General features: G+C 45.4%; 1 protein-coding gene across 4 annotated transcripts in view; it reads left to right on the forward strand.

Moving 5' to 3' along the window:
- The first annotated feature begins 376 nt into the window (after positions 1 to 376).
- The window catches only part of PHKA2 (phosphorylase kinase regulatory subunit alpha 2), a 152,849-nt gene continuing 125,329 nt past the window's right edge, over positions 377 to 27,896 (forward strand). For 2 of the 4 annotated variants that reach the window (XM_056558761.1, XM_056558762.1), the window contains exons 1-2: positions 378 to 586; positions 3,550 to 3,737. In XM_056558761.1, coding sequence (XP_056414736.1) covers positions 3,660 to 3,737 — 78 coding nt within the window. In that variant the 5' untranslated portion in view covers positions 378 to 586; positions 3,550 to 3,659. Of the gene's footprint in view, positions 587 to 3,549; positions 3,738 to 27,896 lie in introns of those variants that run through there. The other 2 variants (XM_056558759.1, XM_056558763.1) reach the window with 2 other exon arrangements.

Below are 27,896 nucleotides of genomic sequence, written 5' to 3' on the forward strand. Positions count from 1 at the left end.
GCCATCTGAAACTTATCCCCTATCCTTAGGGTATGTTTTTCATCACTGGATATCTCCTTTAAAGTGACAGTGGTCAGAATTGCAAAAAAATGCTCTAGACCTTAGGGTCAATATGGGCTCGGTCCCCAAGGGGTTAATGTTTACAGTGAACTGAAGAAGCTCTGCAGTCTGCTGCCAGTATTTGGATATCATTAACAATTGGTACAAGACAAAAAGAGGCTGAAAAGTGGACACAGAGCAAAGGGGTGAGGGAAACGTTCCTTCTCCTCAGAAATAAGTGTGAACAAGCACATATAGCTGTGTACATGTGACACCCGCTTCTGTTCTTTATTCACCTTCCAGGACCTGAAGCCGCGTCATCTTACGTGTTCTTCCTGACTGTCCCAGTGCGACCTCTCTGCTGCCCTCTAGTGGGCGATGTTTTACAGGCAAGTGAGATCTGAGAGCAGGAAGACACCGACCGCTGCTCTTCTGTGGAGATCGGAGCCATGACAGCTGATGTGCGGGGGCCCTGCACTTACACTTGCTTGTACTTGTAGTGCACAAAGAACGAAACAGGCTATCATATACACGGGATGGGCCCCAGGTAAGGCACATATTGTTATACTGTCTATTGTTATTGTCACTATAGCTGCTGTATGACATAATGGGATTTAGTGTAGGTCAGTGTTTCCCAGCCAGGGTGCCTCCAGCTCTGGCAAAACTACAACTCCCAGCATGCCCGGACAGCCGAAGGCTGTCCGGGCATGATGGGAGTTGTAGTTTTGCCACAGCTGGAGGCACCCTGGTTAAGAAACACTGGTGTAGGTAGTGAGGCCGATCAGTATCAGGGATGGTGAGTATACATGTATACAGTATATTGTGTATAGTGGGAGAATGCAGGGGGCACATAGATGGATGCAGGGGGCACATAGATGGATGCAGGGGGCATAGATGGATGCAGGGGCACATAGATGGATGCAGGGGCACATAGATGGATACAGGGGGCACATAGATGGATACAGGGGGCACATAGATGGATGCAGGGGCACATAGATGGATGCAGGGGGCACATAGATGGATGCAGGGGGCACATAGATGGATGCAGGGGGCACATAGATGGATGCAGGGGGGCATAGATGGATGCAGGGGGCACATAGATGGATGCAGGGGCACATAGATGGATACAGGGGGCACATAGATGGATGCAGGGGGCACATAGATGGATGCAGGGGCACATAGATGGATACAGGGGGCACATAGATGGATGCAGGGGGCACATAGATGGATGCAGGGGGCACATAGATGGATACAGGGGGCACATAGATGGATGCAGGGGGCACATAGATGGATGCAGGGGCACATAGATGGATGCAGGGGGCACATAGATGGATGCAGGGGGCACATAGATGGATGCAGGGGGCACATAGATGGATGCAGGGGGCACATAGATGGATGCAAGGGGCACATAGATGGATGCAGGGGGCACATAGATGGATGCAGGGCACATAGATGGATGCAGGGGGCACATAGATGGATGCAGGGGGCACATAGATGGATGCAGGGGCACATAGATGGATGCAGGGGGCACATAGATGGATGCAGGGGCACATAGATGGATGCAGGGGGCACATAGATGGATGCAAGGGGCACATAGATGGATGCAGGGGGCACATAGATGGATGCAGGGGCACATAGATGGATGCAGGGGCACATAGATGGATGCAGGGGGCACATAGATGGATGCAGGGGCACATAGATGGATTCAGGGGGCACATAGATGGATGCAGGGGGCACATAGATGGATGCAGGGGCACATAGATGGATGCAGGGGGCACATAGATGGATGCAGGGGCACATAGATGGACGCAGGGGCACATAGATGGACGCAGGGGGCACATAGATGGATGCAGGGGGCACATAGATGGATGCAGGGGGCACATAGATGGATGCAGGGGGCACATAGAAGGATGCAGGGGGCACATAGATGGATGCAGGGGGCACATAGATGGATGCAGGGGGCACATAGATGGATGCAGGGGGCACATAGATGGATGGAGGGGGCACATAGATGGATGGATGGGGCACATAGATGGATGCAGGGGCACGTAGCTGGATGCAGTGGCACATAGATGGATGCAGGGGGCACATAGATGGATGCAGGGGGCACATAGATGGATGCAGGGGCACATAGATGGATGCAGGGGGCACATAGATGGATTCAGGGGCACATAGATGGATGCAGGGGGCACATAGATGGATGCAGGGGCACATAGATGGATGCAGGGGCACATAGATGGATGGAGGGGGCACATAGATGAATGCAGTGGCACATAGATGGATGCAGGGGGCACATAGATGGATGCAGGGGGCACATAGATGGATGCAGGGGGCACATAGATGGATGCAGGGGCACATAGATGGATGCAGGGGGCACATAGATGGATGCAGGGGGCACATAGATGGATGCAGGGGGGCATAGATGAATGCAGGGGGCACATAGATGGATGCAGGGGCACATAGATGGATGCAGGGGGCACATAGATGGATGCAGGGGGCACATAGATGGATTCAGGGGGCACATAGATGGATGCAGGGGGCACATAGATGGATGCAGGGGGCACATAGATGGATGCAGGGGGCACATAGATGGATGCAGGGGGCACATAGATGGATGCAGGGGCACATAGATGGATGCAGGGGGCACATAGAAGGATGCAGGGGGCACATAGATGGATGCAGGGGGCACATAGATGGATGCAGGGGGCACATAGATGGATGCAGGGGGCACATAGATGGATGCAGGGGGCACATAGATGGATGCAGGGGCACATAGATGGATGCAGGGGCACATAGATGGATGCAGGGGGCACATAGATGGATGCAGGGGGCACATAGATGGATGCAGGGGGCACATAGATGGATTCAGGGGGCACATAGATGGATGCAGGGGGCACATAGATGGATGCAGGGGGCACATAGATGGATGCAGGGGGCACATAGATGGATGCAGGGGGCACATAGATGGATGCAGGGGCACATAGATGGATGCAGGGGGCACATAGATGGATGCAGGGGCACATAGATGGATGCAGGAGGCACATAGAAGGATGCAGGGGGCACATAGATGGATGCAGGGGGCACATAGATGGATGCAGGGGGCACATAGATGGATGCAGGGGGCACATAGATGGATTCAGGGGGCACATAGATGGATGCAGGGGCACATAGATGGATGCAGGGGCACATAGATGGATGCAGGGGGCACATAGATGGATGCAGGGGCACATAGATGGATGCAGGGGGCACATAGATGGATGCAAGGGCACATAGATGGATGCAAGGGCACATAGATGGATGCAGGGGGCACATAGATGGATGCAGGGGCACATAGATGGATGCAGGGGGCACATAGATGGATACAGGGGGCACATAGATGGATGCAGGGGCCACACGTCTTCTTTCTATGAATAACCTTGTGCACAGTGTAGGGTGACATGTTGGCAGACAGCAGGCACATCCCCCTCATAATCCAGGCCTCACTGACAGCACTGTTTATTTTGGACCAAGGTCGCAGCTGCCGCCCACTGTCACTGGATGAATGGGAGCAGGTCACAGCAGAGAGGACACCACAGCTGACCTAGTGCAGAGCTGGCTGGCGGAACAGTGTGCCAGGCACCATGAGGAGCAGGAGTAACTCAGGAGTCAGGCTCGATGGCTATGCCAGGCTTGTGCAGCAGACCATCCTGTGCAACCAGGTAGGAGACCATTACAGCCACTCTGTGGGGATGTATATGTGTGTACAGGGTGGATATGATCACAGTGTACTCTTCTAGTAAATATTTACATTATACCATTATATGTATATATATATATATATATATATATATATATATATACACACACACACTCTATACAGGGGTGGATATGATCACAGTATACTGTTGTAGTAAATATTTACATTATACCATTATATGTATATACACACTATACAGGGGTGGATATGATCACAATATACTGTTCTAGTAAATATTTACATTGAACCATTATATGTATATATTCACTATACAGGGATGGATATGATCACAGTATACTGTTCAGGTAAATATTTACATTATGCCATTATATGTATATATACACTATACAGGGGTGAATGGATATGATCACAGTATACTGGTATAGTAAATATTTACATTAAGCTATTATATTTATATATACAGGGATTGATATGATCACAGTATACTGTTCTAGTAAATATTTACATTAAGCTATTATATGTATATATACAGGGATGGATATGATCACAGTATACTGTTGTAGTAAATATTTACATTAAGCTATTAAATGTATATATACAGGGATGGATATGATCACAGTATACTGTTCTAGTAAATATTTACATAAAGCTATTATATGTATATATACAGTGGATTGATATGATCACAGTATACTGTTCTAGTAAATATTTACATAAAGCTATTATATGTATATATACAGTGGATTGATATGATCACAGTATACTGTTGTAGTAAATATTTACATTATGCCATTATATGTATATATACACTATACAGGGGTGGATATGATCACAGTATACTGTTGTAGTAAATATTTACATTATGCCATTATATGTATATATACACTATACATGGGTGGATATGATCACAGTATACTGGTATAGTAAATATTTACATAAAGCTATTATATGTATATATACAGTGGATTGATATGATCACAGTATACTGTTGTAGTAAATATTTACATTGAGACAATATATGTATACTATATGGGGGAATATTAATCACAGTATACTGTTATAGTAAATATTTATAATAAACCATTATATGGATGCTATATAGGGGTGGATCCAAGAACAAAGAAGATACCATACAAATGTGCACAGCCAAAATGAGATAAGATAAATCAATTCATTTTATTGCAGAACAATTACAAAAAGGCACAGACATTTAAAAACACTTGGCTCAACACAGAGCCACCCTACAAGGCAGGGGGAAGCTAATATGACCCCCTCCTGGACTACCGTACTGTATACAATGAAAAAGATGACCCACCCTCAAAACAGGGAACCACTAAGATTAATAAAGTGCCTATATACACACATATGGTAAACAATACAAAAAATGAAAAAAATACTGTGTGACATTTGGTTTGATTTGCTTGTCACACAGTAATATTTGCATTATTTGTATTGTTTACCATATGTGTGTATAGGCACTTTATTAGTCTTAGTGGTTCCCTGTTTTGGGTGTGCACATTTGAATGTTATCTTCTTTGTTCTTGGATTTTCTGTAGTATGTTTTGTTTACCATTGTAGCACCTTGCTTTACATATTAGGCTGAGCCCCCCTTTTTTCTTTGTTATATAGGGGTGGATATGATCACTATATACTGTTCTACTTAATTTTAACATTGAACCATTATGTCTATTACAGTATGAATAGTGTACATGGGTAGATATGACTACTTTATATTGTTCTGGTAAATATTTATATTATATGTGTAAGTTTTGTGTACCCACAGAAGCACTGTGCATTATGTCTGTAGACATACATTAAGTTCTGAGCACTTGAACCAGTCACTGACCACTCGCTGCCATCCTGTGGATGTGTACACTTCGGCATGCTGTTTTAAGGGTCACAGGAATTATGGAGAAGTCATCCCACGGTTTGGGAAATGTATCCTATTAACCAGGGAACAATGGCGCTATCAGCATCAGGGATGAGGGAGATATGTTGTAAATGCCCCATTACGGTATTTACACCACTAAATCCTCTCATCTCATCTCACCATCTCATTAATTTGTTTCCAGCTAAGTAATTTCAGAGGTACCCAGTGGCTTAAAGGGGTACTCCAGCCCTAAGACATCTTATCCCCTATCCAAAGAATAGGGGATAAGATGTCTGATTGCAGGGGTCCAGCACGCAGCGCTGCAGCCTCCGAGTCTGCTGGGTCACGACTACGGGGCCAGAGTATCGTGACGTCATGACTCCGCCCCTGTGTGACATCAGACACGCCCCCTACCATAGACTTGCATTGCAGGGGTGGGGCGTGACTTCACACGGGTTGGAGTCATGACGTCACAATACACTGGCCCCGTAGTCGTGACCCAGCAGACTTGGAGTCTGCAGCGCTGCGTGCAGCTCCCACAGGTGGGTGCTGCATGCTAGATTGCGGGGGTCCCCAGCGGCGGGACCCCAGCGATCAGACATCTTATCCCCTATCCTTTGGATAGGGGATAAGATGTCTTAGGGCCAGAGTACCCCTTTAATGGACAGAGCTCTCCCCATCAGTTAGAGTCGGCAGACCACTGCAATGACTTGGAACCCTGTTTGTGGATAAGTTTCTGGCCATTGTGATAAGGAAGCCTGTCAGTCTTATTAGCTCAGGAGGTCATTGTTCTTCCCCTGATTTTTGGTCTATTTTGGGAGGGGCTTATCCCATTGACAAAAGTAACTTGGTAGGCCATCCTTTATACTGCTATCCTTATACTATTCCATCTAATAATTTTATCTAACATATCCAATTTGGTTGTTGTGGTGAGTGTCACTTATCCATATACAGTATGTATATCAAGCAATCTAATTTGTTACTTCAATCTATTTTTGGCTCTGTTTCCGTGATGTTATGGTCCTTGCTGAGAACGGCTCCTTGTTTATATGACAAGTGTATCCATAAAGCTCCATTTACCTGAGGGATGACAAATTAGTGTCTTTTTGACTTCCATTAGGCTAATATTTGTCAACATACTTTTTTTGCAGTATGGAAAGGCTTAGTAGCTTGCTTTTCCATAAAGGACATCTGCAGCGTGATTAACACTTATCCCCTAGCCGCAGCATGACGTTGCAGCTGGCATGTCTCCTCCATACATCTCTATGGGAGAGGCGGGGAGGCAGCGTTCGTGCCTCCCCGTCTCCCCCATAGAACTGTATGGGGACGGGGAGGAGACGGGGCATCACCGTCAACCTCTAGGTCGACGCTACGTCACCATGAGAGCTAATGGCGGCGCCCCGTTAGGGAGATCGAGGGGGGTCCCAGCGGTCGGACCCCCCGCAATCAAACACTTATCCCCTATCCTGTGGATAGGGGATAAGTTTCATACCGCTGCAGTTGTCCTTTAAAAAGTACCATCATCAAACCATATTTTCTAAACTAACTAAGATTATATTCTTTAACTACTCCTAACACCCCTCTTGTCCTTAAAAACATTTTCTGAGCTTTAAAAAGCTGTGTATCATACCTTTCGCCTTGCTTACATTGTGTGAGCTCCTGGCAGGAGAAAGTGGGCGTTCGCCAGCAGGCGCAACGTCACTGAAGCCTGCAAGAGCTGTGCCTTGCCATGCCCCGCATGCACTTCCTGAGTTTGGTCTCTTGCCAGGCCAGGAGGAGACCAAACTAACTTGTTTGACTTGTGGCAGGGAACAGAACAGAGCCACCTAGTGGCCGTTTTTTCAAACACATTAAAAACATATTAAGGTTGAGAATTTTAACAGCAAGTAAATAGCAAAGTGTCTTATAATTACACAAGGAACAATATATTAAAAGTTTAGCTTGGTAAAAGGTACACTTTAGTACATCAGTATACAGTAAATAACATATACTGTGTAGTACATGTTTTCTCTACAAATATCTTATGTTATGCTTAAATCTGCCACCCATTCACACTATTCAAAATAGGCACACCATTATATCCAAATGGATAGCATGGGCACTATCTGTAGCACTATCTGTAGCAGGTGCTGACTGTAGTATACTGATCTGTAGAATAAATGTAACATGTCACTTATGCAGTTATTGATGGAAAATGTTAACTACAAAAAAAAAAATAATTAACAAAATTGCTTTATTTGTCCTTTGTCCACTATAAAGTAAGAAAAAGAAAGAGAGAGATAATTAAACTTAAAGGAAAACTGTCAGCCTGTTCACCCACACTAAACCCAATACACAGGGTTATAGTGTTGGTGAACAGGAGTCCAACAAGGAGTCACTTACTTAAATACGTCCAGTAGGTTCTGAAATATGTGCCCCAGAAGATCCTCTGCTGAATTCAGTAAATCGTGCAAAGGGGGAGGGCTTTGTCAGCTTAATTTACATATTCATTGTCTGTGACTCCACATCTTAGTGAAGTGGAGTCACAGACAATGAATATGTAAATTGAGCTGGCAAAGCCCCGCCCCCTACACATGAGTCACTGAATTTAGCAGAGGATTTTCTGGGGGACATATGCTGGGGCAAAAAAGTATTTTGTCAGCCACTAATTGTGCAAGTTATTCCACTTAAAAAGATGAGAGAGGCCTGTAATTTTCATCAAAGGTATACCTCACCTATGAGAGACATAATGAGAAAAATAAATCCATAAAATCACATTGTCTGATTTTGAAAGAATTTATTTGCAAATTATAGTGGAAAATAAGTATTTGGTCACCTACAAACAAGCAAGATTTTTGGTTCTCACAGACCTGTTGTCACGATGCCGGCTGGCAGGTAGTGGATCCTCTGTGCCAGAGAGGGATTGGCGTGGACCGTGCTAGAGGATCGGTTCTAAGTCACTACTGGTTTTCACCAGAGCCCGCCGCAAAGCGGGATGGTCTTGCTGCGGCGGTAGTGACCAGGTCGTATCCCCTAGCAACGGCTCAACCTCTCTGGCTGCTGAAGATAGGCGCGGTACAAGGGAGTAGACAGAAGCAAGGTCGGACGTAGCAGAAGGTCGGGGCAGGCAGCAAGGATCGTAGTCAGGGGCAACGGCAGAAGGTCTGGAATCACAGGCAAGGAACACACAAGGAACGCTTTCACTGGCACTAGGGCAACAAGATCCGGCGAGGGAGTGAAGGGGAAGTGAGGTGATATAGGGAAGTGCACAGGTGTAAACACTAATTGGAACCACTGCACCAATCAGCGGTGCAGTGGCCCTTTAAATCGCAAAGACCCGGCGCGCGCGCGCCCTAGGGAGCGGGGCCGCGCGCGCCGGGACAGAACTGACGGGGAGCGAGTAAGGTACGGGAGCCGGGGTGCGCATCGCGAGCGGGCGCTACCCGCATCGCGAATCGCATCCCGGCCGGAGGTGGTAACGCAGCGCCCCGGGTCCGTGGAACCGACCGGGGCGCTGCAGTGAGGGAAGTGTAGCGAGCGCTCCGGGGAGGAGCGGGGACCCGGAGCGCTCGGCGTAACAGTACCCCCCCCCTTGGGTCTCCCCCTCTTCTTGGGGCCTGAGAACCTGAGGATCAGACTTTTGTCCAGGATATTGTCCTCAGGTTCCCAGGACCTCTCTTCTGGACCACAACCCTCCCAATCCACTAAAAAAAAAGTTCTTCCCCTGACCTTTTTAGAGGCCAAAATCTCTTTGACAGAGAAGATGTCCGAGGAGCCGGAAACAGGAGTGGGAGGAACAGATTTAGGAGAAAAACGGTTGAGGATGAGAGGTTTAAGAAGAGAGACGTGAAAGGCATTAGGGATACGAAGAGAAGGAGGAAGAAGAAGTTTGTAAGAGACAGGATTAATTTGACACAAAACTTTAAAAGGACCAAGATAGCGTGGTCCCAACTTATAGCTCGGGACACGGAAACGGACATATTTAGCGGAGAGCCATACCTTGTCTCCAGGGGAAAAAATGGGAGGAGCTCTTCTTTTCTTATCTGCGAATCTCTTCATGCGAGAAGAAGCCTGTAAGAGAGAATTTTGGGTCTCTTTCCATATGGTGGAAAGATCACGAGAAATTTCATCCACAGCGGGCAGACCAGAGGGCAAGGGGGTAGGGAGGGGGGGAAGAGGGTGACGGCCGTACACCACGAAAAACGGAGATTTGGAGGAAGATTCAGAGATTCTGAAATTATACGAGAATTCGGCCCAAGGTAGAAGATCTGCCCAGTCATCCTGGCGGGAGGAAACAAAATGTCGTAAATAGTCACCCAAGATCTGGTTAATTCTCTCTACTTGTCCATTGGATTGAGGATGGTATGCAGAAGAAAAATTTAATTTAATCTTGAGTTGTTTACAGAGAGCCCTCCAGAATTTAGACACAAATTGGACGCCTCTATCCGAGACGATCTGTGTAGGCAACCCGTGAAGACGAAAAATGTGTACAAAAAATTGTTTAGCCAACTGAGGCGCTGAAGGAAGACCAGGAAGAGGGATGAAATGTGCCATTTTGGAGAATCGATCAACGACCACCCAAATAACAGTGTTGCCATGGGATGGGGGTAAGTCAGTAATAAAATCCATACCAATCAGAGACCAAGGTTGTTCGGGGACAGGTAGAGGATGAAGAAAACCAGCGGGCTTCTGGCGAGGAGTCTTATCCCGGGCACAGATAGTGCAGGCTCGCACAAAGTCCACCACATCAGTCTCTAGAGTCGGCCACCAATAGAAGCGAGAGATGAGTTGCACAGATTTCTTGATGCCCGCATGACCTGCGAGATGGGAGGAGTGACCCCATTTGAGGATCCCAAGGCGTTGGCGTGGAGAAACAAAGGTCTTTCCTGGAGGAGTTTGCCTGATGGAGGCTGGAGAAGTGGAAATCAGGCAGTCAGGAGGAATGATGTGTTGAGGAGAGAGTTCAATTTCAGAGGCATCTGAGGAACGAGAGAGAGCATCGGCCCTAATGTTTTTATCAGCAGGCCGAAAGTGAATTTCAAAATTAAATCGGGCAAAGAACAGAGACCACCTGGCCTGACGAGGATTCAGCCGTTGGGCAGACTGGAGGTAGGAGAGGTTCTTGTGATCGGTGTAAATAATAACTGGAAATCTTGATCCCTCCAGCAGATGCCTCCATTCCTCAAGTGCTAATTTAATGGCTAGAAGCTCTCGATCCCCGATGGAGTAGTTCCTCTCCGCCGGAGAGAAGGTCCTGGAAAAAAAACCACAAGTAACAGCATGCCCGGAAGAGTTTTTTTGTAGAAGGACAGCTCCAGCTCCCACTGAGGAGGCATCAACCTCCAATAGGAAGGGTTTAGATGGGTCAGGTCTGGAGAGCACGGGAGCCGAAGAAAAGGCAGACTTGAGTCGTTTAAAGGCGTCTTCCGCTTGAGGAGGCCAAGACTTGGGATCGGCATTTTTTTTTGTTAAAGCCACAATAGGAGCCACAATGGTAGAAAAATGTGGAATAAATTGCCTGTAATAATTGGCGAACCCCAAAAAACGTTGGATGGCACGGAGTCCGGAGGGGCGTGGCCAATCTAAGACGGCAGAGAGTTTATCTGGGTCCATTTGTAGTCCCTGGCCAGAGACCAAGTATCCTAGAAAAGGAAGAGATTGGCATTCAAACAGACATTTCTCTATTTTGGCATAGAGTTGATTATCACGAAGTCTCTGAAGAACCATACGGACATGCTGGCGGTGTTCTTCAAGATTGGCAGAAAAAATCAGGATATCGTCCAGATATACAACAACACAGGAGTATAGTAGATCACGAAAAATTTCATTAACAAAGTCTTGGAAGACGGCAGGGGCGTTGCATAGACCAAAGGGCATGACCAGATACTCAAAGTGTCCATCTCTGGTGTTAAATGCCGTTTTCCATTCATCCCCCTCTCTGATGCGGATGAGATTATAAGCACCTCTTAAGTCCAGTTTGGTAAAAATATGGGCACCTTGGAGACGATCAAAGAGTTCAGAGATGAGGGGTAGGGGGTAGCGGTTCTTAACCGTGATTTTATTAAGACCGCGGTAGTCAATGCAAGGACGTAGAGAGCCATCTTTTTTGGACACAAAGAAAAATCCGGCTCCGGCAGGAGAGGAGGATTTACGGATAAAGCCCTTTTTTAAATTTTCTTGGACGTATTCAGACATGGCAAGAGTCTCTGGGACGGACAGAGGATAGATTCTGCCCCGGGGTGGAGTAGTGCCCGGGAGGAGGTCAATGGGACAATCATAAGGCCTGTGAGGAGGTAGAGTCTCAGCTTGTTTTTTGCAAAAAACGTCCGCAAAGTCCATATAGGCCTTAGGGAGACCGGTTACATGAGGAAGCACAGGGACACGGCAAGGTTTACTGGGAACCGGTTTTAAGCAGTCCTTGGAACAAGAGGGCCCCCAACTCTTGATCTCCCCAGTGGACCAATCCAGGATTGGGGAATGGAGTTGAAGCCAGGGAAGTCCAAGAAGGATTTCAGAAGTGCAATTGGGGAGGACCAACAGTTCAATCCTCTCGTGATGAGATCCGATGCACATTAGAAGGGGCTCCGTGCGGAAACGTATAGTACAGTCCAATCTTTCATTGTTTACACAATTGATGTAGAGGGGTCTGGCGAGACTGGTCACCGGGATGTTGAACCTGTTGACGAGAGAGGCTAAGATGAAATTTCCTGCAGATCCAGAGTCCAGGAAGGCCACAGCAGAGAAGGAGAAGGCAGAGGCAGACATCCGCACAGGCACAGTAAGACGTGGAGAAGCAGAGTAGACATCAAGGACTGTCTCACCTTTGTGCGGAGTCAGCGGACGTCTTTCCAGGCGGGGAGGACGGATAGGACAATCCTTCAGGAAGTGTTCGGTACTAGCACAGTACAGGCAGAGATTCTCCATGCGGCGTCGTGTCCTCTCTTGGGGTGTCAGGCGAGACCGGTCGACCTGCATAGCCTCCACGGCGGGAGGCACAGGAACAGATTGCAGGGGACCAGAGGAGAGAGGAGCCGGGGAGAAGAAACGCCTCGTGCGAACAGAGTCCATATCCTGGCGGAGCTCCTGACGCCGTTCGGAAAAACGCATGTCAATGCGAGTGGCAAGATGGATGAGTTCATGTAGGTTAGCAGGGATTTCTCGTGCGGCCAGAACATCTTTAATGTTGCTGGATAGGCCTTTTTTAAAGGTCGCGCAGAGTGCCTCATTATTCCAGGATAATTCTGAAGCAAGGGTACGGAACTGTACGGCATACTCGCCAACGGAAGAATTACCCTGGACCAGGTTCAACAGGGCAGTCTCAGCAGAAGAGGCTCGGGCAGGTTCCTCAAAGACACTTCGAATTTCCGAGAAGAAGGAGTGTACAGAGGCAGTGACGGGGTCATTGCGGTCCCAGAGCGGTGTGGCCCAAGCCAGGGCTTTTCCAGACAGCAGGCTGACTACGAAAGCCACCTTAGACCTTTCAGTGGGGAACTGGTCCGACATCATCTCCAAGTGTAATGAACATTGGGAAAGAAAGCCACGGCAAAACTTAGAGTCCCCATCAAATTTATCCGGCAAGGATAGTCGTATTCCAGAAGCGGCCACTCGCTGCGGAGGAGGTACAGGAGCTGGCGGAGGAGATGATTGCTGGAGCTGTGGTAGTAACTGTTGTAGCATAACAGTCAGTTGAGACAGCTGTTGGCCTTGTTGCGCAATCTGTTGTGACTGCTGGGCGACCACCGTGGTGAGGTCAGCGACAACTGGCAGAGGAACTTCAGCGGGATCCATGGCCGGATCTACTGTCACGATGCCGGCTGGCAGGTAGTGGATCCTCTGTGCCAGAGAGGGATTGGCGTGGACCGTGCTAGAGGATCGGTTCTAAGTCACTACTGGTTTTCACCAGAGCCCGCCGCAAAGCGGGATGGTCTTGCTGCGGCGGTAGTGACCAGGTCGTATCCCCTAGCAACGGCTCAACCTCTCTGGCTGCTGAAGATAGGCGCGGTACAAGGGAGTAGACAGAAGCAAGGTCGGACGTAGCAGAAGGTCGGGGCAGGCAGCAAGGATCGTAGTCAGGGGCAACGGCAGAAGGTCTGGAATCACAGGCAAGGAACACACAAGGAACGCTTTCACTGGCACTAGGGCAACAAGATCCGGCGAGGGAGTGAAGGGGAAGTGAGGTGATATAGGGAAGTGCACAGGTGTAAACACTAATTGGAACCACTGCACCAATCAGCGGTGCAGTGGCCCTTTAAATCGCAAAGACCCGGCGCGCGCGCGCCCTAGGGAGCGGGGCCGCGCGCGCCGGGACAGAACTGACGGGGAGCGAGTAAGGTACGGGAGCCGGGGTGCGCATCGCGAGCGGGCGCTACCCGCATCGCGAATCGCATCCCGGCCGGAGGTGGTAACGCAGCGCCCCGGGTCCGTGGAACCGACCGGGGCGCTGCAGTGAGGGAAGTGTAGCGAGCGCTCCGGGGAGGAGCGGGGACCCGGAGCGCTCGGCGTAACACCTGTAACTTCTTCTTTAAATGGGTGGCAGCTGACACGCCCCCTCCCATAGGCTTGCATTGAGGGGGCGGAGCGTGATGTCACACAGGGCGGAGCCGTGATGTCAGAATGCTCCGTCCCCGTGATCAACAGTAATCAGACCCGGAGCGAACATGCTCCGGGGACTGATTCTAACGGGTGCAATGTGCAAGATCATGGGGGTCCCCAGCGGCGGGACCCCCGCAATCAGGCATCTTATCACCTATCCTTTGGATAGAGGATAAGATGCCTAAGAGCCGGAGTACCCCTTTAAGAGACTCCTCTGTCCTCCACTCATTGCCTGTATTAATGGCACCTGTTTGAACTTATCAGTATAAAAAACACCTTTCCTCAACCTCGAACAGTCACATTCCAAACTCCACTATGGCCAAGACCAAAGAGCTGTTGAAGGACACCAGAAACAAAATTGTAGACCTACACCAGGCTGGGAAGACTGAATCTGCAATAGGCAAGCAGCTTGGTGGGAAAAAATCAACTGTGGGAGCAATTATTAAAAAATGCAAGACATGCAAGACCACAGATAATCTCCCTTGATCTGGGGCTCCACGCAAGATCTCACCCCATGGTATCAAAATGATCACAAAAACAGTGAGCAAAAATCCCAGAACCACACAGGGGGACCTAGTGAATGTACTGCAGAGAGCTGGGACCAAAGTAACAAAGGCTACCATCAGTAACACACTAAGCCGCCAGGGACTTAAATCCATACAGTTCCAGACATGTCCCCAGAAACATGAGCCAAAAAGAGGTGCCAGTGTACAGGCCCTATTACACGAGATATTATCAGCCGAACAGGCCGCACATCTCTCCGTGTACAAGGTGATGTGCAGACACTGACTGCAGGACAGGACCGCATATACTATCATTGATCATTCACGAGGCCTTACCTGCACAATAGTTGCAGCTGTGGAATAGGCTTTGTAGACGATCGCAAATCCATGAGATAAATTCTCATTTACAGTGTGGATCGGCTAATCTAATAGGACCTTTATAATAGTTTGTTATAGATATAAATTAGATTAAAAACAGGTGTCAGGCCTGGTAGGGGGTTAATCCTCCTCAGCAGGGGGAAGGCTTTACAGCTCAGCTTACTCAGGTTGTGATGGGAACAATAATGCTGACAACACAGACCTGCCCTTATCCTTCCCTCTCTGTGTAGCCATGGAGTACAGACAGGCACCTTACTGGGGCCCCCATACGATCATGACCCTGCAGGAACATGCTTTACAGCACATAAGGAGAGGAAAAGTCTCCTAAAATGCACCTCCGGGGCTCAAGTCTGTGAGAGAGTTCCTAGAGGTGCAGTATAGCAAAACAGAGTGCCTAGAGGTGCAGTATAGCAAAACAGAGTGCCCAGCCATAGTGTTCTGCAGAAGCCATGACGCTGTCTACAGCAGGGCATCTCCTGGGAGGAGAGGAGGGGGTGCTGTATAACAGGACTGGATACTGGGGGGATAGTGAAGGCATTATATGGGACTGTATGGTGGATTAGTGTTGAATGCCTGGATGGAACAGGGGTTAGGTTAAGTGTGTGTATGGATCGGACTGATGAGGGATCTTAATAATGTGCAGCAGTAACATGTTATTTAAATAAATTTGGCCAGTAGAAAACATCTGCACAATGTTAAAGTTCAATACATTTGTTAAGTCCTTCTGGATGTAAAAAGCACATTTTAAAAATCCAATAGGCTTCTCTTTGTTTAGGGTTTGTATTCTGTTGTTGGAGTCGCAGGGAATCTGTTCGATTGGTGTGATTCTGATAGCAGAGAAGTCTTTGTTGTGTTTCTCAGTAAGGTGGCGGGAGACACTTTGCTTCAGATATCTTTTTGTGCTGTTATGGCGGTGACCATTAAGGCCTTTCCACAATGACTGGGTAGTTCTCCCAATGTACTGAATCCCACAGATGCATTCTATGAGGTAGATGACAAAGGAGGAACTACAGTTCAAATGAGTTTTTATGGAAAATTAGGTGGAGGTATTATTGGACGTGAAGGAGCTTATGGCCGCAGCTTTTTTGGCCGCATTTGTAAGACCACTTTGGTAGAGGGGTTAGAGTTTGTTGAGGTGGCTCCTATGTTGCACTCTTCTTCAATCAGCTCGGTGCCAAAATATTCCTCAATGGCTTGGCTCTGCGGAAAGTGAATGCTGGTGCAGTGGGGATTATTTTCTTTAAGATGGGGTCTTGACGAAGAATATGCCAGTTCTTTTTGAAGATGTTTCAAATTTCTCAATGTGACTGATTATACGTAGTGATGAAGTTGGTACCGAATTCAGCGTTCATGTTTCCAGCTTTCTTTTATGTTAGAGTAGCAGAGCTTGATGCTTTGTCGGGGTGTTATTGGTGGGTAGTGGTAGTAAAGAGGTCTGGCTGCTGCATAGATTGTAAATGAAAGCGTCTTTTAGAATGGCAGTAGGGTAGTGTTTTTGCTTGAAGCGGTTCTGTAGGATTTTAGATTGTGCTTTATAGTCACCCACTTGAGTGCAATTCCTTCAGATTCTTCGGTACTGGCTGAATGCTATGTTTTTTAGCCAGTTTTTATAATGGGCACTTTAGAAGTCCAAAAAACTGTTTTTGTCGACCTCTTTGAAAATATTTATTGTCCTGTGCTGGCATGTGTCTGTCGGTTTGTGACCAACTTGAGCAGCGCCTCCAAAACCGACTTTTTCCACTTCCATTACCTAACTGGTCTCCCCACTGGAGCCCAGTATCGGTCCGGACTGCGGCAGCTCTACAATATTCATCTGCAATTTTACCTCACCTCATTCTGATGATCACGACTCTCACGACGCCCCCTGGTCTCTTCTTCTCTCTCCCCACTCTGTGAATGCAGAGCTCCTGTCCCTACTCCCCCTTCCCATTCCGTCTACTCTGGACAAAACCAGTGATGTGAAAGGAGGAGATCAAATTACTGCTCAATAAATAAGGAGACAGGAAGCCTTTTTCAGTCACAGTAGTTTCTGTCAGAACAGGCTCATTGCTTTCTTATCTGTGATTAAATGTATGAGTCATAAATAATCTTTTATAGCTTTTCTGATCTTGGCAACTTTTCTGTTACACCCCTTCATTCCCACAACCTTACATAATACCATCTCTGTATAGTCACAAATGCTGATATCTACAAAACCTTTTTGTGTTGTTGACTGTGTTTTCTGCTAGCATTGTTTCAGTGTTTTCTGTTAGATCATTCAGTTCAGTGCCATTTTTGAACCTTTTGAGCCAAGAACATAAAAGGTTATTTGAGGACACGAACGCTGAAAGCAAGGCGCTGCCATTAAATCCATTTTTTAGCTAGTGCCCGATACAGTCTTACAAGAAGCATGTTATGTAAAAATAGAAATGTATCATGTATACTCTATATACAGTACTCTACTTATGTTCTGGCTATGTACTCTCTATAATTTTTTGATCCCGTGTTTATAAATCTAAATGGCTTTGAGGTATTAATGAAAGCACTGTTACTTTGATTTGTCTGTTTTCGGGAATATTTCTCATGTATGATTTGTACAATTTCTCCTGAATATTAAGAAATACATTATGGACAATACAATATGGACATGCCCCCAACCAGTAACACCCAGCTTTCCACTAATTCATACTTTCCTAGAATCAAGAGAAGAATGCCACAATGCAGAGTTCTAAGAAGAGATGCTCCAGGTTGTTATTTCATGGTGAACACAAGTATTTATTAATACAGACATGTCAGGAGATGCCACAGGTCCTTCTTTAAACTGTGTTTACAAAAATGTGTATATCTTGGTGCAAAGTGGTGACCATAGAAAAACTTTAAAATTGGCTCTACTCGATATCTTCTTAAATCTAAATTGGATTTTGTGTGTAAACTAGTCATTCAAAATTTTTAGGGAATTTTTCATTTAGTTTACATCTGGTCTTGGTTTAAAAAAAAGCTGCACATTTTAGCGCAGAGCTCATTTGTGCAGGAATGTGCAACTTTTTGTTGGGTTTACACCATCCTTGCCACTTTTAAAAAAGTGAGTATTATTGTAAAATGTCCCTTATTGTGGCTGACTTATCTCAGAGATTTTCAACCTCATAACCTCATAAATTGTTTGTCACTCTAGAAAAACCCTTAATTCTCTTCCTATGCTTATGTTATGTATAGCCAACAGTGCAAGGCGGGGGAGAGTGAGAGTGTAAACAGTGTGGTATGTAGAGGTTGAAGCAATCAAGCTTAGAAGCTGTTAATGTGCATGGTGACTGTGTAAAAAACAGCTCTTCTGAATCTGGATAGTGTTCCTAGATGAAGGTTAAAGTACCTGCTATTCATGTGTCATCAAATCAAGGAATGGGATCCAACGTCGTTCCAAAGTTCTTCGTTAGGGCAGCATGCTTCACAGCCCCGGCCAGTGGCGTTTTGTCCAGGGAGTGCTGTTAAAAAGTTACTCTTTGGATTGTGACTTCACTATGGAAACCTGCAAGGGTAAAATTACTCCTACGCATTTCAGAAACAACGGTTTCCTTCATCAGGAATTTAGCAGTCTGATTTAGGCTCAATCAGTAACCTAGTACCAGTGTATTCTACTTACATTTTCATATATATATTCCTATGCTTAGTATTTGGGAAGGTAATTTGTAGCATTCCAATAAGTCTTGCCCAGTTCTGTACCTTGGCATTGATTTGTTAACTGCTTTGCCAAGAATACTCAAGCAGAACAAATTGAGTACATCCATGAAGTGGCTGGTCTTTCTTCTGTTGTCTTTTGGAACCACTCTGCAGATTTCAAGTAAACCTTGGTTGGGAATCACTTAACTAGTTCACATCCTCTAATACACAAAACACACAGATATCGATGACCCAAGGTTACATTACATACATTATCTTCTCCTTAGATTATCTGTAGCTGCATTTCATCCATTAAATGTCGCTGTTGAGCAACAATTTACAACATGTCACAATCTTTGCACAATTTTGAGTAACTTTGTAAATATTTATCTTTCCTTATCTCAAACTGGTGTTGAGTGAAGCTGCCCATTTACTACTGATTTTAGACAGCAAAAAAGCCAGGTTTGCTGTCTGGTGTTTTCCTAAAAGACCATGTATAACAAAGACAAATAGGACATATTGATTAAAAAGCTGCTCTGATGTTAGATTTATTCAGTTTTTGTATAAAGGCATTGGTGACAAACAGACAAGCTCCAATAAACCTGCACCGACTACATTCATGAACATTTGTTACCTCTGAAGCCATAGAGCAAATCAATAGATATCAGTTTGTGCATTGTCTGTGATCACTTTCACTTTACATAATGTTTTTTGCTCTATTCATGTCCAAAGCTTAAAAGGGGTACTCCGCCCCTAGACATTTTATCCCCTATCCAAAGGATCTCGGCAGCGGCACCCCAGACATCCGGTGCATGGAGTGAACTTCGCTCTGTTCCAGATGACTGGCGATGCGGGGCGGAGGCTCGTGATGCCACGACCACCCCCCTCAATGCAAGTCTTTGGGAGGGGGCATGAGGGCCGTCACGCCCCCTCCCATAGACTTGCATTGAGGGGGCGTGGCCATGACGTCACAAGCCTCTGGTGCTGCACACGATGCTCTATGAACGCCGGGTGCAGCAGGAAGATCGTGGAGTCCCCCTTTAAATATGGGATAAGATGTCTAGGGGTGGAGTACCCCTTTAATCCTAAATAATCTGGTATTAGTATGCAATGCACTATGGGAGCATAAATTCAGTTGTCAGGCTACGTGGCTTACTCCTAGGTCATATTCATTTGTGTCAATCTTTTGTGGATTCCCGGAAGATTTTGCACCAAAAATCCAACACAAAGTAGAATGCAGTGCATGTGAGTGGGGTATTCACTGTGAAGTTTAAGGCATACCACATATTTAAAAATCTGCCGCATACCTTTATTCAGCAATTTTGTACTGAATGCTGAAACTTTTCGTAAGTGTAATACTTTTGGTTGTAGATTAACAACTGTGTGTTGTCTTTAACACAAAGAAAACCAGGTAACAAATCTTCAAATTTTTGTATACAAAACGTATAGTGTCCCTGTAGTTAAAAAAAACTTTTGACATGTCACAGATATATATCAAAAGTTTTTTCCCAAGTCTATGGAGCTTGTCTAGTGTAACTGGACAAAGATCACCAGAAGCCAGGGAGTAAAGTGTTTAAAAGGGCCCTAGACATCTTATCCCCTATCCAAAGGATATCTGCGGCACCCCAGATATCCGCTGCACGGAGCGAACTTCGCTCTGTGCTGGATTACTGGCAATGTGGGGCGGAGGCTCGTGACGTCACTGCCACGCCCTACTCGTGATGTCACGGCCATGCCCCCTCAATGCAAGTTTATGGGAGGGGGCATGACGGCCGTCACGCCCCCTCCCATAGACTTGCATTGAGGGGGCGTGGGCATGATGTCATGAGTGGGGAGCAGGCTTGACAACATGAGCCTCCGGTGCTGAACTCGAGGCTCTAAAGGAATGTGGGGTGCAGCACGGAGATTGCTGCGGTCCACAGCGGCGGGATCCCCGCGATCAGACATCTTATCCCCTATCCTTTGGAGAGGGGATAAGATGTCTAGGGGCAGAGTACCCCTTTAAGCCTATGCTTCACCTCACTCGTTCTAATAAACACCCGACTGATACAGTTCAAAAAGAGCTATGTGTGTTTACCAAATATTTCTGAAGATTTTTTTTTTTTTTTAGAATCACATTTTCACTTATTAGTTGTTACATTTATTAATCCCTTAAAGGGGTACTCCGCCCCTGGCATCTTATCCCCTATCCAAAGGATAGGGGATAAGATGTTAGATCGCCGCGGTCCCGCTGCTGGGGACCCCGGGGATCCCCGCTGCAGCACCCCGCCATCATTACTGCACAGAGCGAGTTCATTCTGTGCGTAATGACGGGCGATACAGGGGACGGAGCAGCGTGACGTCATGGCTCCGCCCCTCATGACATCACGGCCCGTCCCCTTAATGCAAGTCTATGGCACGACCCCCACGTCCACTCCCATAGACTTGTATTGACGGGGCGGGCCGTGACATCACGAGGGGGCGGAGCCGTGACGTAATGATGCTCCGGCCCCTGTATCGCCCGTCATTACGTGCAGAGCGAACTCGCTCTGCACAGTAATGATAGCGGGGTGCTGCAGCAGCGATCCCCGGGGTCCCCAGCAGCGGGACCCTGGCGATCTGACACCTTATCCCCTATCCTTTGGATAGGGGATAAGATGTCTAGGGGCGGAGTACCCCTTTAAATATGGACCTCAGTGGCTTTTCCCTCACAGTTTCATGGGCTGAGTTTGGCCACATTCAAATATACAATATGGAAACATCCATAAAACTTCCCATGTTCACACATTACTAATTAATGCAATATTTTCAGAATTGTTGTATAAATCAGTTTCTAATCCCATCTACTACATCATAATATCTGGCCACAGTGAAGAAAACTCAACAATAGTACGTGTAACCTCACCCTTATTGCTCATTGCCTGTATTCATGCCATTTGGGCATTGACAGTGTTTGGCAGTCTGACAAATCATGTACGGTGAACATGCTGGGTGTGGATTTTTAGTAGGTGTATACAAATTACTTAAATTGTTAACATGAATTGGCTTAGTTATAGGATGCTTGGCTAATGTAAAGTGCACTAACATGTTTTTATCACTATCACGGTTAGACACACTCATTTAGTATCGAGGGAGTCCGGTTCATGACTAAACAGTGTTATGGCTGCAGCGGTTACCATGACATGATCATAGGTCATCGAAGCCTGTAGTTACCTTTATTTCGGCTTTGTGCTTCCATGGGTATATGCTAGTTTCTTACTAGGCTTTATGGTGCTACTTGTGAAAGATTATGTTGATCTGTAACTATATGTAGTTGAAAGAGTGTATTTTATTTAGTGTATTTTAACTGTAAGAGTATAAAGGAAACAGAAAATACACAATACAAGATTGGTATTCCACTACACCTTTTAATTTTGTCTTATATTGCAATAAAAACGGCTAAGAACCACTTCAGCATGGAGTTTGTGTGTTCTTCCTATGTTTGCTTGGGTTCTTTCTAGTTTCTTCCCGCACTCTTCCAAAAACATTTTGAAAGATTATTGACCTTCTTAAGGCTGGAACTCCACTGAGATTTTTGCCCTACGATTTTTGTGGCATAAAAACACCAGAAAAAATGCCAGAGAAACTGGACACAGTCTTTCCCTGCGTTTTGGCGTTTTTTCTGGCGTTTTTATCTTTGTGTGGAATTTGCCGTTTTTGGCCCCTTTTACTTTTTTTTTTTTTTTACAAAATAGTTGGGTACCATAGTTGGGTAAATGTTTATTTTTTATAACAAAATTTTAATAAATTTGTTTTATAAAGTGTGTGTGTTTAACTTTTTTTTCCTCTTTTTTTTTCAATTTTTTTGTCTAGTACTACTACTCCCAGCATGGAACAAGACTGTTCCATGCTGGGAGTAGTAGTACCTGTACTATAGACATATCGCCCCGGGTGTCAGTCTGACACCTGATGCGATCATCCATAATATAGCAGTGATGTGGCTCTATACAGCGCTCCCATCTCTGCTCTATTCACATCACTGGCCATTCAAATTTCCCATCCAGAGCTGTGATTGGCCGGATGGTTTCAACCAATCACAGCTCTGAGGAAAAGATGAATGAATGAGCGGCTGGCCCGGAGTATAGTGCAGAGCAGGGATGCGAGCGATGTATACAGCCACTCTGCATCTCTGCTATAGACAGGACGGTCACAGCGGGTGTCAGTAGGGACACCCGCTGTGATGTGTCCTTTAGCAGGCACTACTACTCCCATCATGGAGTACACTCTGCTTCATGCTGGGAGCTGTAGTAAATGTAAAAAAAAAAAAGTGAACAGATCACAGCGAGTGTAACTTCTGACACATGATGCGATCTGTCTATTAATGCAGGTACTACAGCTCCCAGCATGGAGCAGAGTGTACTCCATGTTGGGAGTAGTAGTACTTGTAGTTAAGGAAAGATCACTGCGGGTATCACTTCTGACACCCGTTGTGATGCTCCTGTATAATGTATGGATGCGGCAGCCGGCGCTCTCTTATGGTCCCCTGCACGCCGTATATACACATTCTGATTTCTCAGAGAGCTGTGATTGGCTGGAACCATCTGGCCAATCACAGCTCTCTGCGGGAAATATGAATATGTGTATATATACGCCAGTGCAGGGGACCAGAGAAGAGCGGCCGCCGCATCTATACATTATACAGGAGGATCGCAACGGGCGATCTGTCAATAAGTACAGGTAACTACTACTCCCATCATGGAATAGTGTGTTCCATGCTGGGAGTAATAGTACTACCTAAAAAAAGTTTTAAAAAAAGAAAAAAAAACACACACACACTACATTTTTATTATTGTCGGCTACATTTTTAGCGCTTTACCCGCTCACATAAATTGATCCCTGTTTAAAAATGAATAAACATTTCGTAATAAAAAAGATACATTTCGTTAGGTATAATTTTTTCCATCACAATTGTATCTTTTTTATTAATTTTTTTTTATGGTACCCTACGATATTTTTATGAAAAAAAGGTATCTCCATAATTTTTATGGATCGCTAAAGTCCAAAAAAGAATAAAAAACGCCTGCAAAAACGCAAAATTTAAAACCAACATGGCGTTTTTCTTGGCGTTTTTGCTCTCCCATAGACTTCTTTGGGAGGAAAACGCCACGATTTCAGGGCAAAAAACGCCAAACTAGGTTTTGTTGGGCGTTTTGAAAATCCAGCCTCAGAGCCAGAAATTGCTGAAAAACGCCAAAAGGATTAAAAAAACGCCAAACTGAAAACCGCCAAGTGAATCTGGCATTTTGCAGTTTACCATTGACTGGCAGCTAACATCTGAACGCGGTGTTTTTTCACTAAGAAAACGCCGTGTGGGAAAATTGGCGTTTTTGACGGCGTTTTTGCAAAAAAAAACCTCAGTGGAGTTCCAGCCTCAAACTGGTTCGAGATAAGGAAATTAGATTGGAAGCCCCATTGGGACCAGTTGTATGAATACTGATAGTTTCAGTATAGCAATGCAGAAACAACAGAAAACAAATAAGAAACCACTACAAGGCTGTTTAAGAATTTTCAAGGCTGTGTAAAAACAATTAATAGGGCACTTGAACATCAGAAGGAAGGGATCCCCACATCTACATACCACAACACTTAGCCTATGGGAAATGCCCAGATGCGTCATTTACTGTTAAAGAAGCCAGATCCTTGGCAGTCAGTCATCTTTATTGTAAAAATAGGTTGTCTTTGTGAGACTGTCTCTTTTTAAGGGGTTACCCCACAATTACATATCACATTTCTCTGTTAGATATCTGTTAAATGGGCACTGTCAGATACAAAAACTTTTTATATATTGTATATCTTGGCAAAACATTAACTTTTCTAATATACTTCATAAGAAAATGTATTACATTTTTATTGAAATCATGGCTTGAAAAACTGGCCACTAGGGGTCCCATACCTGCTGGGGACAGGAACGAGTCCAGAAGCAGCGTCATGATGACGTGTGGACACTCTGGACACCACTCTGCTGTGCTCGCTACCTGCTGGAAGGAACAGTTCCTGGGAACGAGCACAGGGAAAGTAGAAGCTGCTTCCCTGCAGATTCTGTCAGCTTTGAGGGGCGCAGGAGTTTTCACCACAGCGGAGCACCACACCAGCTGACATCAGAGCGCTCACTGATGCTGTGAAGTAAACGGGGGAAACAGTTGATGTCGGCTGCTGCAGCTCCCAGGACTGCGCCGCACACTAGTCTGCCCCCTCTTCGCCAGCCACCACTTCATATTGCCGCTGCTCACAGAGCCGCCCGCTGCCGCTCACAGGGTTAGCAATACTACAACTCCTAGCATGTCCTGACAGTGAGAACATGCTGGGAGTTGTAGTTTTGCTAATGCTAGGAGAGAGGTCAACTGACAGGACAGAATACTGAGGGACAAGGCTGAGGCATGCACAGTGAGGCCATGCCCCCTCCCTTTGAAAGGAATTTAAGCAAGCGAGCTACAATAAAAGTGTAATAAAAAAAAAATAAATAAAAGTGTTAGAAATAAAAATTTGATGTTCATAGTAAGGATTAAATACTGAGTAATATATTTAAAAAAAAAATTTTTTGAGTTGGATCTGACATGTACGCTTTTAGTCTGTCACATCTTTTCACCCAGTTAAACTAAGCACAGGGCCAAATAGACATACAAGCAGCTTCACAGCCCTACCGTCCCCACAAGATACAAGTGCCCAGGATTGCCACCTCCTATTGGCACTAGTCTCTTCCCATAGATATGTCAGTGCCATACAGTAGGAGTAGACAAGTAGCAATACTGGTTGGAATTCTGGACACTTGCAGTGCATGGGACCGCAATTTGCATATAAAAAATGCTGCATGTATCCCCATCAGACTCTGTGCATAGTTTAACTACATAAGAAGACGTGACAGATAGTGACAAGTAGACACTAAGGGGAATATTTTTTTTAAATGATTCATTTTAAAAAGTGTTTATGTATTGTTTGATCTAACAAAATAAGTTCATATTAATCTGAGAGAGAACCCCTTTAAAGGGGTACTCTGTTAGCAGACATCTCCTACCCTATCCAAAGGATAGGGGATAAGATGTCTGATCGCGGGCACCCGGCCGCTGGGACACCCCTCCTATAGACATGGGGATAGGGAATAAGATGTCTAGCGCCGGAGAACCCCTTTAGGCATGAAGGCCCAGATTTATCAGTGTGTCTAAACACAAAACCACCAATCACAGCACAGCTTTCATTTTACCAGAGTCTGTTAAGGAATGAGCTGTGATTGGTTGTTATGGGCAAAACCAGACAGTTTTGGTTTCAGGCAGATAAATCTGGACCAAAATGTAAGCTCTTATAAACAGACATGTCTCTTTTTCTCTCATTGTTTGGTTATTTGTTTTAATCACTTATCTGTTACCTTTGTGGTATTGCAGAATGTGTTGTACCTATCTAGATGATTATATGACTTTTATGGCTACTCAGTGACAGATCATTCATGTGATAGGGCAGACAAGATTTGACGCTGAATCATTTGCTTAACAAAGCAATACATTACCATGGAATTCTATGTGAGCAGAGGTTTGCAGGGTTAGCTTAGCAACTGCACTGAAAATATCCTTTATAATAGGTTGTTTAGGGGGAGGCTCAGGGTTTCTCTCCTTTGCAATGAATGGATTGTGTATATAGTGTTTGTGACTTCTTTTCCAATGCTATTATAAGTAAATCTTTTTTGGTTTCAAACTGAAAAGAATTGGGCTTGTTCGTAGCTATAACTACACTTCTTTTCTGTATGGCTTCCAAACATTCCCAAGCTCCCTGGTAGTCCAGTGGTCTCGGACTATGGCCATCCAGATGTTGCAAAACGTCAACTTCCAGCATGCTGTCCTGCCATACTGGGAATTGAAGTTTTGCAACATCTGGAGGGCCACAGTTTGAGACCGCTGCTGTAGTTGGCCCCCCACCAATCACCTTTATCCTCTAGAAAGGGAATACATTTATAAATTGTGAATACCCCTTTAAGGATGTGTTCATCTAATTCTTATTCACCAAGCTATACACAAAGCCAATATCGGTGTGATGTTAAAGGGGTACTTCGGTGGAATTTTTTTTTTTTTTTATCAACTGATGCCAGAAAGTTAAACAGATTTGTAAATTACTTTTAAAAAAAATCTTAATCCATCCAGTACTTATCAGCTGCTGTATGCTCCACAAAAAGTTATTTTCTTTTTGAATTTCTTTTCTGTCTGACCCAGGGCTGGATTAAGAGCATCATAAGCCTGGTGCAGAAGATTTTGATAGGCCTTTTTATAGAAATATATAAAATGAAAACGCAACACAAAGAAATTTTGTTTAACACAAATTAAGTGCATTCGTCACATGTTTTAAGCACATTAAATTACCAGGATAGAGGAATATATGATAGTCTATGGAAACTTTGCATATCTTTATAGAATCTGTTCTTCAGCTATAAAAAAAACAACTCACTTTTATGGGGGCCCAGAGTGTCAAAGAGGTGTGGTAGAGGGTCCTCTATACTCCCAGACTGTAACATCTATCTGATGTAAAGTCCCACCCACTGCTTCTTTGGTTAACACCAGGGCTTGCTTGCCAGCGATGTGTTGACATCCTGTGCATGCGGAGTGAATGGGGATTGGGTAGGTGTCACGATCACACCCTATCGGTCCAGCTAAGACGCTAGAGAGAGTGTGATGGTGCAAGGGTTAAGGCCACCAGACCTCTGGGTATCCACTACTAGTCCCAGCAAGTCACCAAATTAACCCTTAGATAAACGTGTTTCCACCAGAGCTGCCTTCAGAAAGGTGAGCTCCTATATTTAGAGATCAAAGACCAGAGCTGATTAATTAAACATTTAATCTGATAAAAGGTATCACAGTGCTATGCATAAAAATAAACAAATGACATACAGTTACAAAAATGTGAAAGAGTTTAGCAAGGCAAGTTCAGAAAACAAAAGATGAAGTTCTTACAGCATGATGATATAGCAGTCCATGAGAGTGAGTTCCAGTTGTTCTTAGGATGGTCTTTTCAGCTTGTTGCACAGCCTTGAACAACAGTTGAGTCCAGCATTTTAAGTCTTATCTGCTTCTTTGGAGGGAAACTCCATTCCCCCCCTCCCCTCTGATCCCACCAGGTGGGGCATCTCTCTCCCTGACCCCTTATCTCTTTGATTATATGATGAGACCAGAGTGCATGACTTCAAAGGAGATACAAACAAACAGCCAGA

The sequence above is a fragment of the Hyla sarda genome, chromosome 2 (assembly GCF_029499605.1).
Source record: "Hyla sarda isolate aHylSar1 chromosome 2, aHylSar1.hap1, whole genome shotgun sequence".
NCBI classification, from domain to species: Eukaryota; Metazoa; Chordata; class Amphibia; order Anura; family Hylidae; genus Hyla; species Hyla sarda.